At 37.9% G+C, this 20,493-nt stretch overlaps 1 protein-coding gene across 1 annotated transcript; it reads left to right on the forward strand.

Moving 5' to 3' along the window:
- The first annotated feature begins 592 nt into the window (after positions 1-592).
- On the forward strand, positions 593-19,822 carry MFSD11 (major facilitator superfamily domain containing 11). Its single transcript, XM_005526802.3, has 14 exons — positions 593-760; positions 976-1,149; positions 2,589-2,644; positions 3,623-3,730; positions 4,144-4,223; positions 4,318-4,414; positions 6,105-6,163; positions 8,428-8,569; positions 9,380-9,420; positions 10,183-10,248; positions 12,131-12,256; positions 13,118-13,292; positions 14,284-14,419; positions 14,940-19,822. The coding sequence occupies exons 2-14, from the start codon at positions 1,054-1,056 to the stop codon at positions 15,105-15,107; spliced, it is 1,350 nt and encodes a 449-aa protein (XP_005526859.1). The 5' UTR covers positions 593-760; positions 976-1,053; the 3' UTR covers positions 15,108-19,822.
- Positions 19,823-20,493: the final 671 nt, after the last annotated feature.

Below are 20,493 nucleotides of genomic sequence, written 5' to 3' on the forward strand. Positions count from 1 at the left end.
CTTTTGGTCAATGTCTGATCCTCTCCCAGTTTTGATGATGTTTTAACAGAAATCTTCATGACTCGAAGATCAATTGATCTTAAATTTTTTATTTAGAAACACTGCGAAGTAAAAGGTTAATGGTATCACTTCCATCCCTGGAGGTGTTCAAGGCCAGGTTGGAGAGGGCTTGGAGCAACCTTTTCTAGTGGAAGGTGTTCCTGCCCATGGCAGGGGTGGGACAAGATGGACTTGAAGGTCCCTTTCAAGCAAAACCATTCTGTGATTCCGTGATTCTGCAGTTGTGTGAGGTTTTTACTTTTTGGTTTGATTTGTGAGGGGTTTTTTGTGTGGTTTTGGTTTTTTGTTGGTTTGTTTTTTTTTTTTTTTAATCTTGCCAGGTGCTATTCAGTGCCCAGAAATTACAATTCTCAAAAACTGGTAGTAATGACTTTATTTTAAGGGAGAGATTAAAGGGAGATTTTCACCGCTTTAAATTGGACGAGGTTGCTCTGACAAAACTGCATTTCCCATAGTGCACAAGGGCTTTCAGGGCTGGGTCAGCTGATGGAGACACTGAAATGTTCTTTATTTCCTGTGCAGGGCATGGAAATGTGCGGGCGGCTCATCTTTCCTTCGTCAGGTGATTGAGAGGCCGAGGAGCACAATTCTGATTTCAACAATGCCGAGAAGCTGAGGCGATTAAACCTGCTCGGTGTTGGAAAAGCTGCTCCTTTGGGAGAAAGGGATGTCATGAAATAACACACTGAAGTCAGCCTTGGTAATTCATGGGAACAGGGAGAAGAAATCTCGGGCTTTACCTTTTCTACCAGATCTTTTTTTTTTTTATTTTCCAAGTTACCGATTTTGTTGCACGTTATTTAAAGGGTTACCAGGACTCTTGATTAATTGATATTTTCTAGCAGCTAATAAGTAGCCCTAAGTAATAATTACTTTCAATTACTTTTATTCTTTTTGCTTTTGCTTTTTTAACAGAGGTTAAGAGGAAACTTTTAAAAGAAAAAAAAAGAGTTTTTCCAGACTGAAGCTGAGGACTTGGGAAGAATACACAAAATGTCTTCGGAAGGAAAAAAGCTTTTCAACATCATTATTTTGGGAGTCTCATTTATGTTTATATTCACTGCTTTCCAGTCCTGTGGAAATATCGCGGTAGGAGTGACTTTCAAAATGTTCCATGTTTCTATTTCAATTATTTATCCTGGCTTGTTTTTTGTGTGCTCTAATGTTGCTTTATTTGGGATTTTCTAATGTGCAAGATACTTTGACATTTATCATCTTTTGATTTAGTTTTAAGTAGATGAATGTGTTTAACCAAATAATTCAGCAGGTTATTTCTTTAAGATAGCATAGCTACATATAAAACTGAGCCTGATTGCTTAGAAAGTAGAAAATTAATCTTATAAAATATTTGAACTTTAAAATAGTATCTGCTTTGACACTTGTGATGTTGGACAGTGCAATTACACTGAACCTTGTATAATTCTATATTCTGTATAGTCCCTTTCAAAATATTTGCCTAAGTTATTAACCATGCTATTATTGACTAGATTTTCATAATCTAAGAAACCAGATATTGAGGGGGAGTATGAGGATAACACCTGACAAATAGATTTCTACAACTGCTAAACTGCCAAGTCACCTTCCAGCTGAAGGAGTTATTTGCTATTTACCATCTCTTTGCACAGCAAAAATTGAGCACAGCATAATCCAAATTTACTGTTACTATTTAATTTTTTATACTCCTGCTATTGCCAGGTTTAGCCCTTTAACTTCCTGAGCTGCTTTCAGTATTATTAGTTCTGCTCCTTCAGGGCAGTTAGATTTCAACATCCCTCTTGAGCCCACAGGTCTTACTTGCTGGGTTCAGACAGATAAATGTTCTTCACTGCATTATAGAAATATCTGCTTGGGGTGGTTTTTGTGAGTCCTAGTGCAGTGTGATACTTTCTGTGAGCTCTTAAGTGAAGCCAAACAATGTCAGAAATCCTGCAATGAATTCAGCACCTCACTGAATTGGACTTTGTGACACACAATCTTGTAATTCATTGTCATAAAAGTCTTTACAAGTGACTTTCAGTCAGATCTGACTGCCAGTCCAACTAACTATGTGGTCTCATGATCACCAAAGCTGATTCAAGGGGAAAAAAAGGAATGGAGAAATAACATGAAGCTGAAAATAATGGAAACTCTTATCAGGGATTCATAGTTAGGTCAAGTTAAGATTATTCTGAAACTTCTCCTTTTTTTCCTCCACTTTTAAAATTAAGATAGTCATACCTATCTATGTAAGAGAGGTGTTAAGTGAAACAAAAGTTTTGTCAAGTATTTTAGGTCTCTTATGAAATCATGATTTAATAATAAAGTACTAATTTCTTCTTCAAACATGGATGTTTCCCTTCCAAGTATCTTCTGCACCTTTGTTGTGGAGGTGGTGTGAGTTGTAATTAACATTTTAAATTCTTTTAAGTACTTCGTAGTGTCTGTTAATGAATAATTCTTATGTTTGTTACTGACTTCAAACCGATGCAGGTGTTCTCAAATACAAGATAAATTCTAACATATTACAATGTATGATCTTCTCCTCACAGCAAACTGTTATCACGAATTTAAACAACACAGACTTTCATGGCAGTGGCTACACGAGGTAATTACACTGATTTTCTTCTTACTTTGCTCCTTGCAGGGTGAACTTAGTTACAGTTTCATCCAGTAGAGAGACACTCAAGAGATTGCAGTGTTCTGCTGACTTCACAATTTATTGACACGCTTAAAGCAGTTTAAAACAGGCTTCTCACAGGTCTGCTCTGAATTATTTCCAGTTGAACTACATATCTGGCTTGCATGTTTTCTTTGTAGGGGGAAAAACCACTGTCATCACATTCTCAGTGTTTTACCTTAGGACATGAAGAAGATGGAACTTCAAAAATAAACAAAACTGCTAGCTCAGGCCTTGGTTGTTTGCCTTTGTGCACTGTGTTTGTGTAGGACAGGTGGTGTGGATCAGCTCTCAGGAAATACAACATAAATGTGAAAGGAGCAGTCAGAAAGACAAGCAAAGTAACAAAAAGCCGTTCTCTTGGTTGCACTGGCAGAGTCAAACTCGTCAGGCATGATCAGGGACCTTTTGCATGCCAAATTAATCTGTCATGTAGGAAAACCTGATTGCTCCTTTGAAGGGTTTACTGTCTTAATTCAAACTAAAAATGCCACTGGCACAAAATATGTCCGTAAAATTTCTGTAGTATATTTGACAGAAGATGAAAACCTCACTGGCAGATAAATGAGGTTCTAGAACATTCTCTAGACATAGAAGTTACAAAATACAATAACTGCTGTTCAGGTAGTTTGACAAATGCACACTGTAAATTATAAGATGTCATTGCCTGCAATAGTTTGGGACTCTGCTCAGCAATCCAGGGAATACTGTACACTCCTGTATTCCCACGTGGAGTGCCATGGGTGAAGGGAACAGAAGAAAGCAGGGAAATGTTTGACCATCAAAGTTTTGCTGTTATGTATATACTTAACTGGATATTTTGAAATGCACTGATCACTCTTAAATCAATTACAGTGGTAGCCTATATTTTATTTTAAGTATAAATTGTCTTTTTTATTTTTGTAGCATGTCCATTATTTATGGAGTACTGTCTGCATCAAATCTTATATCACCTTCGCTGGTTGCAATAGTGGGACCTCAATTCTCCATGGTTGTTAGTGGTGTGTTTTATAGGTAAGTTTTAATTTTAAGGTTTTGCCTGCTTCCTTGGAAATATTTAATTTTTTCACATCTAAGGCTCCTGTGCCATACATGAAATTGTACTGGCTAAGAAAAGCCTCTCACAGAGATACTGCAGGTGTGTAACTGCAGAGTGTTTCAGCCTACTGGAAACAGCACATTTTTTTCCACAGCATTTCCAGACTTTGCTGACTGTGGAATTGAGGTTATGCTCTCAAATTAATAACTATATAAAAAAATTTGACGTGCTTAGAAGGGTAAAAAGATTTTTCACATACAACCTGTTTTTTCAAGATCCCTTAGGAGAAAGTAGCTGATTTAGGAGCACCTAAGAGAGGTATCTGATTGTTAAAAGAGCATTGTCTGCTTTAGGTTGGTATTGAATGAACTGATCTGTTCTGTTCTAGCCTATACATTGCAGTCTTTATCCAGCCAGCTACATGGGCTTTCTACACTGCCTCTGTGCTTATTGGCATTGCAGCTGCTGGTAAGCATTGCTCTCTGCTGACTGTTTTTTATGAGATCTGAATATACTTTAAAAATATTTTTATTTCCTGAGCTGTATATTCTGTCTGTTTCAGTCCTCTGGACAGCCCAGGGAAATTGCTTGACTGAAAATTCTGATGAAAACACCATTGGAAGGAACAGTGGAATATTTTGGGCACTCCTACAGTTCAGGTAAGCTTCATTTGTTAAATTTTTGTTGTTGTTGGTTGCGTACACATTCTGCTTCTTACATCTTTTTATAAGTGGGAGACTTTATCAAAAAATGCTCCCCTGGGACCCTGCAGTCAGTGGGAAGGAGACATGGAAGCAACGTTTTTATTGGTGTTGTACATTACAGAACAGGCAATGAAATAAAGTTGAATATTGCAATCTCAGCTCTTGAGCTGTTAAAAAGATACATTTCTGTTAGGGGAGCATTTGAGGGATGTAACAGCAGTCTTGTTGGTTGTGGAGGGCTCTGACAATTTGTGTCCTTTTTTGAGGGAGAGCTGGTTCTGCCATGGTGAAGATACTGAAATTGGACCTGGCAGTCAGAAGTCAGAAAAGAGATCTTGTTTTTGATAGCTTTCTGATATTAAACTGCATGCTGCTGGACTAAAAAAATCAACAAAGGGCTCAGTATCAGGAAGGGCAGTGAGAACAAGGCAGTGAATGCTGTGTTGTGGCCATAAAGTGTTTTGTGCAGATATAGCTAATGCCTCTCATGAGAGTGTAATGCAATTAAGATACAGAGAAAAATAATGAAAAATATGCAAGAAGATAGAGCTGATGGCTTGAAGAGAGACTGAAAAGGTTGTGCAGGAACAGCAGCTGAAGAGGTTTATACCAATGTGCTAAAATGAGGGCAGCAGGGGAGCTGAGTGTAGAACTGTTGCTCACCAAATGCTGCTGTGCTGGAGCTGGGGTTGCTGGGTGAGAGTAAGGAGGACTGGTTTGAAACAAAGTGTTTTGTAGAGTGGGTGATTAAACTCTTGGAGCTTGCAGCCATGGGAGTGTGTAGAGTTGGATGGTGTGAACAGGATTGAAAGGAATCAAACAAATTCATATTTTGGAGACAGGGGCACAAATGGTTCCTGAAGAGAGATCCTTCTACCACCTCTAAAGCAGCAGTTCTGAATATTCTCCTAGAATATAAATCTAGGAGATAACCAGGAGAATGAATTGCAGAAATGCTTAGGGTGGTGAGCCTGCATTGCTAATATTGCTGTGGGGATTGGATCCTGGGCTTGGAGAACGTCAGCCTGAACCAGGGACATGCTTGTGTTTCTAAAGTTTTCAGTTCCAGAATTAACCCCTCAGTATGTTGTCAGAGTAGCAATTTCCACAAGCCAGCTGATTGTGTGTTTTACAGTGAGTAAAATACATGGGTTAATAAGAGGAAAATTTGCTCTAAAACTATTTTAAATCATTCATTCATTCATTCATTCATTCATTCAGAATGACTGTATATTGGGAAATGGTAGTTAGGCACACAGAATTTCCTTGAGCTGAAGCAATACTTCAGACAAGACACATGACCCTGCAAAGGAAGTATTACAAAATCTCCTCCAGAAATGTGTCGGCTTTCTAACCTATACCCTTCCAAAATTAGAAGCAACTTAGGTGCAGATTCCTCATTTTTGCATCCACCTTGTGTCTTGATTGATGAAAATGAATAGCCAGCATTTTGGGACAGAATCCTCAAATTAGTTTGAGTTTTATGTAGAAGCAGCTGACATGGAGAGTAACTCGTCTTTATTTCTTTCATGTTTGCACAGTCTTGGGATTTATGGTTTTTTTTGTATAGAATATACTACTGTGGTGCTACAACTCTAATTTTTTCATAGAATGTATTATTCAACTTTGTTCTTTTTGTTTCCAGCTTGATTTTTGGAAATCTGTATATATACCTCGCTTGGCAAGGAAAAACTCACATATCAGGTGGGTACTGCTTGTTTATATGGCAAACCTGTAAATATAGTAGCATGAATTAACAGATGAAGTTATGAACTCCAAAATGGCAGGAAGCTTATACAAAAGTAGACTTTTTTTTTCCTTTTTTTTCTTTTTTTTAATTCCAAATTTATTGTAGATAGTCTCTTCTTGGAGATTTTCCACAATGGCTACTCTGGGATTTTCCCTGTGCAGACACATCTGTGTCAAAATACACCTACTTGAGGGGAAGGTGTTCTGGCTGTATGAGTAATATTATATAAAATATAATATAATATAATGTAATGTAATGTAATGTAATATAATATAATATAACATAATATAATATAATATAATATAATATAATATAATATAATATAATATAATATATATATTATACACATATATTTATATATTATACACACTATCCTATTCCAAGGTAACCTCCTGGTGTAGAGTGTTCTTCTAAATCATATTGGAGATAGATAAAGCAATGAAATAAAGGAAAATAAAGGAAATCCATCTCAGCTTACTTCCTGTCTGCATTAATTGTGCTGGCACAAGGCAGACAGAGGCTGAGATGAGGCAGCACTGCTGGGAGAGTGGAGAAAGAACTCTCTTTCTTGGCATAGTTTATGAGATGAACTTCCTGATGGGATTGTAATTAATGCTGTATTCTTTTCCATTTGATGTTGTGCTAGACTGGCAAAGAGCAGGAACTGGAGAACAGTGGACTGTTCATGTCCTTGAGCTAGACAGTGTCGATATTCTGGTTTTAAAGCAAAGATTTCTGTCAAATATTTAAGTCAGGCAAAGTAAGTGCAGAGGGATTTACTAAGAAAAGTGGTGAAAAATAGATTTTAATAACCTAAAATGAGTGTTGCTGGGAAGTCAGTGCTCTGTAAACAGGTAAGTTTGATTTTCCTGTTCTACAATTACTGATAATTTTCCTTATTTAGTCCTAGTGTTAAATATCTACTAGAATGGTCAATTCTTTTAACCTTTAACAGATGATTTAATTCTGCTCTAGTCAATCAGGAATAAGATGTTGACTTTTAAATGATAATTATCAGGCTTCAGAAATAACAGAACAGAAGGAACAGTTCACTTCTTGTTTCTGTTAGCTCCATTTCTTCAGGTTCTCCACAGATACAGGTTTGGTAATGAAACACTGGCTGAATTTCAAGGTCAATTCCTGCATTCCCTCACCTGTAACACAAAGGTGTAAGTGTTATTTGTAATATTTGAGACACTTTGAACCTGGGGGTGTCTCAAATTCTGTGCATTCCAAACTTCACTGCTCTGCTAACCACAGAATAGAGCAATGAGGCAATTCTGCTGTTACATTTCCCTCCATCTTAAATGTCTTGAGATTCCTCTTTAATAGAAAAATTTATATCAAACCCTAACAGCGTTTAAAAATAAAATCTTTACTAGCTATATAAAAATATAAAATTAATATAAATATAAATATAAAATATAATATTAATATAAAATAAATATAAAATAAGAAAATAGAAAATAAAAAATATAAAAATAGCACATGCATTTCAAGCTATGAAGCACACCTTCTCTTTTTGGATCTGTGATCATACACAAGTTATTTTTAGGACAAGTTTGCAGTTGCTATTGAGCTAAGTGGGGGAATTAAATAGAAGCAGAGGTAATATCTGCAGGGTCATGCATTAGTTCAATCACAACTGATTGCTGTTACTGGCTTTTTTTCCCTGCTTAATACTGGGAAATGGGAGTGGCTTTTGTATTAGATGTGTCTGTGCTCTGCTGCAGTAACCAACTTGTTTAGCAGTTCTCCCCTCCTGCTGCTGTGGCAGTTACTGAGGTTTTGGTAGTTTTAATGCCTTTGTAGTTTCCCAGCTTACAGTTTATGATGTCATAGTGCTCATGGTTCTGATGCTGAGATTCTCTTAGAAATCTGAAGGGGTTTGGGGCAGTTTATGTCCACTCTGAATAATATAAGTCTTCAAAGATGTACTTTCTTCTGCTAATGATTTATGCACTTCCTTTAATTGGCTGCTCCTTGGTCATAGCCTTTGCATGGCAGAGAATGCGAGGGACCTCTTTAATTTGCCGATATTTTATTAGCACCATAAAACTGAGACAGGAGTTTGCCAGCAGCTCCATGTGGAAGGTAAGCTAGAAAATTAGTGTGTGTTAAACACTGTAGCATGTGTGTGTTAGTTGTTTGAAGGTAGCTGGATTGGTTTGAATCTCTTCTGCACATCTGGTTATGGCTCTTGTTTGTTTTTCCACAGAGAGCGATCGCAGGACTGTCTTCATTGCTCTGACTGTTATCAGTCTTGTGGGCACAGTTCTGTTCTTTCTGATTAGGAAAAAAGAGGACACAAAAGCTCCAGGGGATGATGATTCCACTAATGAAATCCTGGGGGAGAGCTCGTAAGTGTTGATGGCAATAACATATTTTCACATCTCCTCGTTTGTGCTCCTGCTCCGCAGAGGAACATTGTGCATTCTCCTCTGTGCTGGAAACATGAATGTTATCAACAACCTGGTGGAGTCACAGATTTAATAGAAAAATGTCTTTATTTTAACAATGAGAATATATGAGAAATAATGTTCTTGATCTGGTATATTCCCAAGGGTGAAGTTCAGTACTGCATGTGAAATTTTTCCTATGATAAGTAAACGCCTTGCAAAAGATACCCTTCATCTCATCTTATTTATTATTAAACACTTTAATGTTTTATCTTGCCCTCATCAGCCCATTTGAAAGGCTGGAATAAACAGAAAATACTCCTTTTTTATAGGTTGTTTTACAAAATGGAACATTTTTTTTCTATCCTCTCTAAATATATATGCCACCCTGATAAATACATTAGAAATGCACAGTTACACAGATTCAGCGCAGTTTTGCCTAAGGCATCAGCTTAAATATTTTTGCTTTATTTAAACAACAATGAAAATGTTAGAAAAAACATCAGTGAGCATGCCTGTGATAAAAAATGTTGAAAGCTAAAAATGCTCAAAAGAAGGATTCTGTTAAGCAAGCATTCAGTAGTGCAGGCAGCAAAGAGATTTTGTGGTTACTTCAGATCTCAGAAACTTTTAAAAATACATTGTCATATTTCAGTTTATAGTGCAGGGCTAGAAAATGTACAGAAGGTTTGAAAAATGAAGGTGCCTTCCAGCACAGCAATAAAGGGTGGTTATTCTCTTCCATTTTAACCAAGTAATTTGTTTACCCAGGTCTGCAGGAAACAAAATGATGAGAGCAGTGGCTGCCTTCAGTAAGTACAATTTCACATTAAGAGTTGCTTCAGCAAAACCTGGCATCTCCTTGCCAGCTCTCTGTGTTTGTGCTGATGATGTGATCATGTACAAACCACTTCAATCACATACCTGAGTAGTCCAGGAGAGACGTGGCGTGTTCCTCCTTTGATGTGATTTCAGATCCAAACTGCTTTACAACAGTGTCCTTGTAGAGATGAACACAAAAGGAGCAGGTTACTACTTGGGAAAGGCAGGGATATTGAAAAATAAAAATCAACAAACGTATGAAGATAAAAAGAAGCCATAGGTTGTTTGATTTTGTCACCAGTTGTTACCAGTTAACGATTTAGAACTGAAGCATCTGCAGTTCCCTTTGAAGCTTGGTGTGTTCTGCCTGAGACTGTTAAGTTTGTTGTGAGGATGTGGGGATCTTCATTGAAAATCTATTTATCCTTTCAGGAGACAGTTGCCATTAACTGAGAGTACAAAAATACAGAGAGCAGAAAATTGTCTGATAATTGAAAACTTTGTATCCCCTCTTTGATATTTCCCCCACTGCATTTCTTAAAAAATACAATTTTTAGATGGCACATTTCTTCTAGATGGCAGGTTGGGGTTGGTTTATTTAGCACTCTGCTGTAATAAACAGTAAATAAAACTTTAATATACACTTTGTATAATAACCAATTTTTGCTTTAAGCAAAGAGCAAAAGTAAGTGTAGATTATCTTAGTAGTAGTCTCAGAAGTTTTATTAATTTTCTTTATTATTTCTTTACAGAGAAATCTATTACACTGAGCTTCACCAAAGAGATGCTGCTTCTCAGTGTTACCACAGCCTACACAGGTATGAAGCCAGCAGAGTTTCACTATGGGGCAGTAGCAGGCTATTTTTTTGAATTTTAACCCCAGACTGGAATTTTAACCTGTATCTCTGCAAACATTACTTGGATATTTTAATTCATTTTGGGTTACTCATGACGTTTCTGTGTCCTGGGGAGTGTTTCTGTACAGGAGGAGGCGTGCAGCCAAATCTGCAGCTGCTGGTTCAGTGAAGTTCTGGGTCCCAAAGTGAGAGGCAAAATTTACAGAGCTTTTATGGGATTTGATATTGTGCTATCAATAGGTTGGAGATTGCTTAATGCAGTTGTATTGCATTTGAATTAAAGGAATGTTTGTAAATCACATCTTCATTAAGGCATGGGAGATTGCTAATGCTCTTCATTTTAGTCTTGGCTCTATTGGGAACCAGCTTAGCCATTTTCAACAGTTTTTATCAATAGGATTTTCTATTGTTTCTATTCTGTGGCAAGAGCTCTCACTCTTTTTAGTAACTTGTAGTTACAGCCAACCTTGGACCAATGTATGAGTTGTAAAATATAAATATATTTTTGCCACATAAGTTATTCTTCCACCAAAGAAACCCTATAAAACTTTGAGTTGTTTGAGAGTATTTCTTGCTCCTTACTTGGCTGCAGATGTAGTTTTGCTCATGATCAAATTAGAGTTTTTTTAATAAAATAGATGCACTTTCAGAACCCAAGGCACCGTTAGGAAAAATTATTGTTATGTGAAAAGAAAAACTTAGATGTGAACAAAATATAAACATTTACAGCAGCTCCTGGTAGAGAAATAGCAGGAGTAGCTCTGGAGTTGGGTTGCTCCAGCCACTAATTTGAGATAGAAATTATTTTACAGCATCTCCAGTGTTGTGTTAACCCAGATTAACTCACATGAATCCCTCTGGGGATGGGAATGTGGAGCAAGATAACAAGAGAAGGGAGTCAGATAGGTTTTGCCTGAATATCCTGAAATTTGGGTTTACAGGTGGCATAAAAATAAATCAATCTAGACTGGTGAGAAAATATCTGCTGCCATCTTCTGGATCTGGGCTGGTGTTGCTACTTTCTGCAGGAAAATGGAAAATTCCCTAAGTCCAAAAAGGGCTTTTATTCCAAAATTACTGATCAGGTTAAGGTGCTCCAAGTGCACCCCTGATTTTGAAGCCATGAAGTTCATCCAGGCAAGGCAGGGTGTGCTGTACCAGCATTTGTTGTAGCCAAAAAGCAAAGGATATAAATTAGAAAGTTTTATTTTAAGCTATTTTTCTCTGTTTTCATAGTTTTAAATACATTTTTTATTGTGTTGGTATTTTTATACTAATGGTTGCTCGTGTTAGCTGGGTCAGTGGTGTCACCTTTCCTCACACTAAGGGCAATAGAAAGAAAGAGGATTTAAAACAAATCGCAGTTCTTCTTTCTCAGCTTAAATTCATTGTGTATGTATAAAAAAGTTCATTATAGGATTCTTATCTCCTTATTGGTATTTGGGGCTGCAGGGACTTTTAGGGAAGTCATAACTTGAATGTAATTGTGCTTTATTTCTTCATTTGCTTTGTGTTATTTCATGTGGCATTTTTAATTTGATACAATTCCAGAGTTCTTGAGAAGCAGAAATATAAACTATATATAGGTGTTGTGTCAAGAGTGGCAGCATTGAACCTGTGTGCCTGTGACACCAATTAGTGACACTTTTCTAATGTGGCTTTTAGGAGCAGGTATAGAAGATTATAATAATTACACAGTTTAAAATTCCCTCTTTGCTTTTATTGCCCACATCTCATTTAAATACATGATTTGAAAGATACCTGAGGGGAAAACAGCCTTTAGCTATGAAGATTTTTTTCATGACTGTTATGAGAGTGCATCTCTGTTTGGTTTCCTTCCAAGGTTTGGTGTTAACATTCTTTTCTGGAGTGTATGGAACGTGCATTGGTGCTGTGAATAGGTTTGGCAGTGAAGAGAAAAGCCTGATTGGTCTCTCTGGTATTTTTATTGGTGTTGGAGAAATCTTGGGTGAGTCTAAATTTGCTATTTTTCGACAACAAAAAGGATTAGGGTGATGTGGTTATTCCAAATGGTATATTTTTGTGTTTAATCAGTAGTGTGTTTTGAACTTCCAGCAATAATGATGTGAACACAAAATGAAATAGTAGCAATATATTTGGCACTGTGGTTCCTTACTGCACCGTGAATTATACCTTACACTGTGTAAAGTGGATGTAGACCAATTCTAATATTCTGCATTTTCTTTGGATTAATGTGGAGGAATACACAGACTTCAAATGTGAGAAGCACTGGGCTGCAGTGTTATTAGGGAATTGACGCTATTTTAAATGCTGTTTTGAAATACTATTATGTTTGCATTTTTATTACTTCTTGAGTGATATAATTTTTAAATTTTTGAATAAATGCTTACACTAAGGATTTCTTTCTTTAAAAGGTTTGCTTGTGTTAAATGAGATGTGGTATTTGAATAAATTTGGACACAGGTAATATTAACTAAGTAAATATTTCTTTTTTTCTGTAGACTCAAGTACTGAGGTATTTAACAAAAAACCACTGTTCATTAGCAGCTCAGGTCCATTGAGTTGCATGTTTTTGCAGTTAAGAGCTGATCACAAGGCTGTCCATTTTCACTTAATGCTGTTGCAATACTGAGGGAAACTGGCTGCTGGTTAAACACTTGCCAAAAGGTGAAACATGTTCATCAGCAACCATCTGATCAATCTCCTGCCCCATTTTCCTGGCAAACTCCTTGGGGCTGTTTGCATGGCAGTCACTCTTTGTTACACAATGTGGGAACGTTTATAATTTAAATTGTCAGTATTTCAATCTTCACTTCTGATTCAGTTCTCTCCCCTTTTTCTCCTGCAGGGGGAGGAATCTTTGGCTTGCTGAGCAAGAGGATTCGCTCTGGCAGGAACCCAGTGGTGATGCTGGGCATCCTTGTCCACTTCATAGCCTTTTATTTAATTTTTTTCAACATGCCAAATGATGCCCCCATTGCTCCTATGGAAGGAACAGATAAAGTTGCTTATATGATTCCAAGGTACGTGGGATTTTTTGCCTTTGGCTGCTGTAACTCAGGATGTGCATAAAGAGCTTGTTTCTCTGCAGAAAATTTCTTGAAGTTTTTTTCTGTGTAGTGACTAACTCCCTAGAAAAAGCTTTCAGGAATTCTGTTTTTATTGAAGGTAGATATTCCACCAGTGTGCAACCAATTTAGGAACTTGAATGTCATAAGAATAAAAAGCCTGGGGATGAATAATAGCAGTTGTGTCACTTTACAACTGATGTTTCTGACATGTAGCACAATAGCAAGACCAGAATCTATTTTAGTAAGTGTTGAGAGTTCAGTTTATTTTAAAACAGTCTTGGGCTCAGTTTTACATCAGGGAGCACCAGCCTTGCCCTGGTGCACTGGTTTCCAAAGTCTCCCAGTGCTTATTATTAAATTCCACTTGGTTTGACTGCAGGCACTTACAGCACTCAGTGTTTGGGGGAATAATATAGAATGCTTGCTTACCTCATCATTACAACTTTGTTTTGGGCTGTATTTTTACCAATGGGTGTGAAAATCCTGTACTGTCAGTTTTGCAGACCCAGCTGCTGACTTGCAATTCTAAGCATTTGTGCCTGTGCAGGTGACTGGTCTTACCTGGAGTATTTTTCTGCCAGATGAATTGGTATTTCTGTAACATTCCTGCAGATTTTGTAAACTCACCATGTGCCTCAGCTTTTAATCACTGCTGTGTGGGTTTTGTGGCTCCAAGCAGTAAAATGAGTTATTTTAGTGATTCTAATTCAGTGTAGAATTGACTGCAGGTAACAGTACCAGAAGTCTTGGCATTCAAGAAATTAAAGCTGATGAAATGACTCCTTTTGCCAAGTCAGGCATTCCCAGTTCTTTCCTAGGGAAATTAAAAGTGTGATAACTTTCTTCCATTTGCAGTTTCCAAATAAGTCTGCCAGAAACAGTTCATAGATGTGTGAGCTGTTTGAATGAATGGCTTTTAAACTGGAATTCCTTTCTCCTTCAGCAAAGAGGTGGCCATGCTCTGCAGCTTCCTGCTGGGGCTGGGGGACAGCTGCTTCAACACCCAGCTCCTCAGTATTTTGGGATTCCTGTACTCAGAGGACAGTGCTCCAGCCTTTGCCATCTTTAAGTTTGTTCAGGTATTGCCTAACACAACCTTTTGGAAGTAGGATTGCTGGGATATTACTGAAATACTGGGTTGGGCTTTTTAATGAGCTGGAGAAAAATGTTTCTGCAAATTTTTTCATCCTTTGTTTTGGTGTAAAATAATTTTGTGAGGCTGGAAACAGTTTCCTGGGCTATGATCTTAGTTCTTTGTCTATGTTGTTTCTAGACAAAGTGGTCTGAAATACCAGAGATTTTGGTAGTGTTTTTCACCAGTTTGAGATACCAGCTTGCAATGCTACAAACACTTTGGAGTTTGGTGTTCATTTCCTACAGTTGAATGCTGTTTAAATAACAAGTGAAAACTAAATCTGTTGTGGGACACGCCGAGACATATGTTGAGGTATAATGAAGCCTTAAGATTCTCTGTCTACTACAAAACCATTCTGAGAGCTTCATATTGAACTGTGTCTATGTCAGTTTGATAATCCTTCTGTAGCAGCACCAGCCTGGAAATCTCCACTGATAATCTTTCCACTTTGTGTTTCCTCTCAGTCCATCTGTGCTGCGGTTGCTTATTTCTACAGCAACTATTTCCTGCTGCAGTGGCAGCTGCTGATCATGGTGCTGGTGGGCTTCTTTGGAACAATCACCTTCTTCACCGTGGAGTGGGGAGCAGCAGCAGCCCTTGCTGCCCGTGGCTCAGACTACAGCAGCATCTGATCCCCGTGCCAGGCCTGCCCTGCCAGGAGGAACAGCACAAACACGGTTCTTGGGTGTGAAAAGGTGAAAGAGATCGAGTTGCTGCTGAGAGGTTGAGATGGAGGAAGCTGCTGCTTCAGTCCTGCTGAATGTGAAGCAGGAGGAAAAAAAATGTCACGTTTGAAAGGCTTTTTTTTTCCTTGCTTTGATCATCTGAGCGTGGTATTGTGTTGTTAAAAATCTGGTATTGGAAATGGAAGGAACTGTAGGGACTCATGTATTGAACAATTCTCTTCTGAGATGTCCCTTTCAGAATGTAATTGCCTAATTTCACTCTACCATGCACTACAGAATTAGTTGGGGGTTTTGTCCCTTGAATTATTTTTCCTATATTCAAGTTCTGCAGACATTTGAATTCCTGTATTGAATGGATGATATTTTTATAAGGTAGATTATATTGCAGATCGTGTCTGCACAGCTGAGAAATCAATTTGGCATTGAATTTTTCAACAATTAGATGTGAGGAAGTATTTCTGTGGGAAATGTTGCCTTATTCTGTATCCCTCAGCTCCTTGTTTCCCAACCATTTGTTTATTAATCTATTTCATGTGATTAAGTTGTCAGATCCATGGGGGTTTTTTGTTTGCTTGGGGTTATTTTTTTTTGTTTTGTTTTGGGCTTTTTTGAGTTTGGTGGTTTTAATTTTTTTTATAAGGAAGTCGATCGGGTTCTAGTGTGACATGATAGATTTTACAAGAATTTGAAGAAATCACCCTTGGCCATCTTAAGGATGGAATCCCAAGGCCTGTGAAATATTGATGGTGGAAAACAGCTCCTGGCTCAGCATCTCAGAGCTGAACTGTGTTGGGAAAGGTGCTGAACCTTCCTCAGGGTAGTGCTTTATGAAGGACCATAATCCATGGAGGACCATAATCCATGGTTTCCCTCCCAGAAGCCCAAGTAGTTCTTTTGAGTTCAGTGGCATTTTCCTCATAAAATGATGAAAATCTGTGATGAGAGCACTAAGACAACTTTTAAAAATATAAATAGTCTCAGGATGTGAACTGTCAGAATAATATTGCAGTGTTTCTTCTACTGCATAACCTGAAACACTTGTCCTAAATTGTTTTATTCAGTCTGTTTTGGGAAAATTGAACTGTAATCTTGCTCCACCAAATAGGAAAGCAAGGTTACTGGCATGATAACTAAATTTTAATCCAGAACTGTTATAGATGATGTAACAGGCAGTGACTGCAGCTCACCTTGACTTTATCTGCCGACATAAAACTCTGAAGTTCTTGCAGTTGTGTTTGTCTGGTGGGCAGAGAGCAGGCATGGAACACTGAGAAGGTGATTTTAGACACTCCATGGAGCTGTTTTTAGAAAATTACAGTTCACCAACCTTCTCTTCTGCCCAGTGAGAATGTTAGTGTCTTCTCTTTAAAGACAAGCTAAAAAAGACTCGGCTGGTTACGTGTCAGCAGCTGCCACGTGTTGTAAGCGTGTAGGAGCTCCCAGGGTTAACCCTGGGGAGGGAGGGTGGCATCTCCTGTGACATTTGCTGTCACTTCTGCTGTCCAGGAGCAGTGTCACAACTCCTGTGGAGCACAGCCCTCCTCGTGCACAGCCACACAGCCCAGGGGGACCTTTTTTAACAGGGATAGAGAAAGGGATTTTTAAATTCACGGCAGGTTTTTTTGCTGTGAGATCAGCAAGGTGTTAATGGAGGGATTGGAGGGCACCTGAGCATCCAGCAAGCTGAGAAATCTGTGAGGACAGCCAGGAGAGAGAGCCTTGTGTGTATTCCCAGGAGATTTAATGAATGATGTAAAAGAAAATGAGGCAGAACAAGTATTTGAGTGAGGGGTTACCAGAGCCATTCCAATTTGTCAGGCAGCCTGAAAAAGCATTCAGTGTTCAATCAATATGTGATTAATGGGACCAGCAGCACTGCAAAGCCTCTCTCTCACCCACACCTGCAATTTGAAGCATATGATTTTTATATACTGAGCACTACAAAGGTGTGGATTAAAGGATGCTGCCAGTGATTAAAATTCTCCTGTTGCTACACATTTGTATTTTCTCCAGAGTACCAAAACGGATAAAGAGCTTTTTTTTCCCTCCAAACCCTTTTGGGGCCCTGTTTTCCCCATCACATTAATGAGAGCAGAAAGACTTGAAAGTTCACAAGGAGCATTTTTTTATTAACTGTATTTAGGGGAAAAAAATGACTTTTGGGTCTTATGGTGATGAGTAACTTGTAAGTGCTTTTTAAACAATGTCATTTAATTGTAAGTAGGTTATGGCTCTCATGAGGTTGCTTTTTAAATTGATCCCTTTTAATTATGAACTTCTGTGATGTTCATTTGCCATATAAGAATTATATAAACTATTTTATCAGAAATTAAAAGTGCTAAGTTTATGTAGTTTCAAAAAGCATTTTGAAACCCACTCAGAGGGATACTAATTAACAAGGACTGGTGGATTTTCAGTACCTCTGTGAATTTGATGCTTTACTTTTTTTTCTTTTTCTCTATTCTGGTCTGACTCAGTATCAGATAATCTTAGAAGGCTGCTCAGAACTATTTATAGGGTCATTAAAGGGAAGTATTATTGCTCTGTGACAAATTTTGCAAGAAATCATTACATTCTCCAAGCTGCATCATGGATAGCTATTCTTTTTTACTATTAATAAGTATTGCTTTTGACATTTGATCTGAAGAGAGAGGCCTCAGTTATTCAGGCTGCTGATGACATATGGTTGCTTTTCATTTATTCATATTTCTTTAATATGCCAAGAGGTGAAAAATCCTCTCCAATGTACACAGTTGCTCATTTGGTTGAAATTTTTGGTGTACCAATATAAAGAACAGTAACACTGACATCCATTTATGATTCCATCTCTTAATCTGTTACTCAGCATTTACCAACCATGAGGCTGCACCCCCTTCATTTCACCTCAGTGGCCTTTCAAGAATTTCATCTTAATCTGAATTAGGAGCTCACTATTAAATTAAGAGGGATTTGAAAATAAAGCTTCTGCTTTATCTGTGGGATTGTTTTATATTAGAGTTTTCATTTTTATAAGCAAAATTATACATGAAGTTGCTTTGGTTTATTAAAAAGTTGTCTTTCATTTTTTCCCCCTCGTTCTTTTAGGGTGTTATTAATGTTTAATATCTTGACATATCATGTCCTCAAGTTTTTCAAACAAATGCTAAACAGGAAATGAAAACTGCTTTTCTTGACAGCTGAGTGCCAAATAAGCTGCTACAAATTAGTCTTTAATGAATCTCATATAAATATATCTGTATTTTGTCTTGCCAGTTGGTTTTCATTTTGATACCTGGATGCGTGGACTGAGAATTTCTACAACTGTGGACTTCCTTCCTAATTAATGATGTGGTTTTATTTCTGTTAATTTAATTAGGTAGAATCTATGTTAGTAAGTTGAGATAAGGAAGAGAACTATTTATAAAAACATTTTTTAAAAATAATTAAAATTTATAATTTTCTGCAGGTACTGCTAAAATCTTAAGGGATATTAAATAAAAATCCCAAACAACCAGAACCCCCAAAAATCTTCCACCAAGGTCCTTATCTTAGCAGAAACCCTTCTCTGAGTTATGAGAAACAAGAAATCTTGTGCTGCTAAGTTCTTTGAATGTTTGTGACCATTTTAAAATACACTGGAGAGAAAACTTCATGATGGGGTTTGCTGTGACTTTTTGGGAAAATAATTGAAGTGTAGAAGGACATAAATTCAGGACCACGTGCCAGTAAAACAAAGTTCCTCTGGATCTTCTTGGAATTCCACAAGTTTACTTCAGCTGAGGAATGTGGTTCCCTGGACTCCAACCTATAATTAATGCACAGAGGGGTGTGTGAACAGAGCACTAAATTCTGTATTTTAGGGCAAACATTAATTGTTTGCTGTCAGTATAAATAGGAAATGCAATGTTCAGCATCATGCCAGGAGCCACAGTTCCCACCTTGGACCCAAACTGTGCAAGTGTGTTCGTCAAGGCACGACCTTACAATCACAACCATTAATTTTCCTGGTGAAAAGTGTGTTTGAAGGCTTTATCCACACCTCTATTTTCCTTGTAGACCCATAAATGTTAATTAAATGGCAGCAGCAGTTAATATCACGTTTTCCTTGATCCCTGTCTAACATGCAGGCAGAAATAATAAAAGATGTGATAATTTAGAGATGGAGCTGAACTGGGAAATTTGCTGCTTTACAAGGACCTTGCCCTTCTGATATGACCATGCTGGTTCAAAAACAAGATTGAGACTATTGTGATTTTCATGGATAAATTCAGAATGGTGCCCTGAATAACTTATCTTCAGAGGTTGTGTTAGTACCACAGAGAAGCACCAATAAGAGTGGGAAAACATCCTTAAAACGCAATAAAGAGCAAATCTGGGAGTGAGAATTAGTCTCAGTGGGCACATGAAGGGGGTGCTTTGTTCAATTGAGTTTGTGCATTGGAAATTGGGATTTCTGTTTAGCTCATACTGCTTAAGTTGGTTATCTCAGCTGTTGAGAGACTTCCTTCAAGCTGTCCTTTCTCTTTTATTTATGTTTTGACACTGTGCAGAAGTCTAAACAGTGGAAACTCTTTTACCTTTGGAAGGTGTCCTTGGGCTGGAATTGTTGGGAAGCTCACACAATGATTGTCCCCAGTGGAAACGCTCGGCACAGCCATGCCAATAAAAGCCAATTACAGACATTGTTTTTGTTAATAGGCTCTTTAAGTTGTGGGGATTGCTCTTGTCGCTGTTTTAGGAGAGGGAAACACAGTCTGAACCTCTGGCTCCTGGAAGTGCTTTGTAAAAGGAGCCCAGGGAAATGGAAGTGTTTGATTTAGGGCTAAGTGGTGCTTTGGAAATGCTTCATTGTGGTTTAGACACACACCAGGGAAATCAGTGGCTGCTTCAGCCTTAGCCTGTTCCCTTGTCCTGTTTGAGATCCCATCTTAAGGAAACGATGCTGTTGTTGAGAGGAGAAATGTCTAAATGTTGGTTTGCAGCTGTTTTATTTTGTTTCCTTTTCCACTACTCTTTCCCAGGATTTCAGTTACTTTCCTTTCAGCTCAAGTGGTCCTATCTGAAAGACTCCAGAAAATCAGTCAGAATCGTGGAGTGCTTTGTGTCCTGTTTATCTAAATTTAAATGTGGCTGTGGAGGGCTTTGTCCAGGCTAAAAGTCAGGATTCAGTGCAGGTCCATCCTGCAGCTGAGGGGAATGGAGTGAGCAGCAGGGAGCAGCTCTGCTGCCTCTCATTTGGCTGGTTAATACATGAAATAATTCAATTGCAGAGGTGAAGATTCTCAGGGTAACAAGGAAGAGGCCAGTACAGATGAATTCTGCCTGCTGCAGTTTTCCCTCCAGACACAGTAAT

The sequence above is a fragment of the Pseudopodoces humilis genome, chromosome 21 (genome assembly GCF_049639895.1).
Source record: "Pseudopodoces humilis isolate 2021_Gansu_Grassland_sample_001 chromosome 21, ASM4963989v1, whole genome shotgun sequence".
NCBI classification, from domain to species: Eukaryota; Metazoa; Chordata; class Aves; order Passeriformes; family Paridae; genus Pseudopodoces; species Pseudopodoces humilis.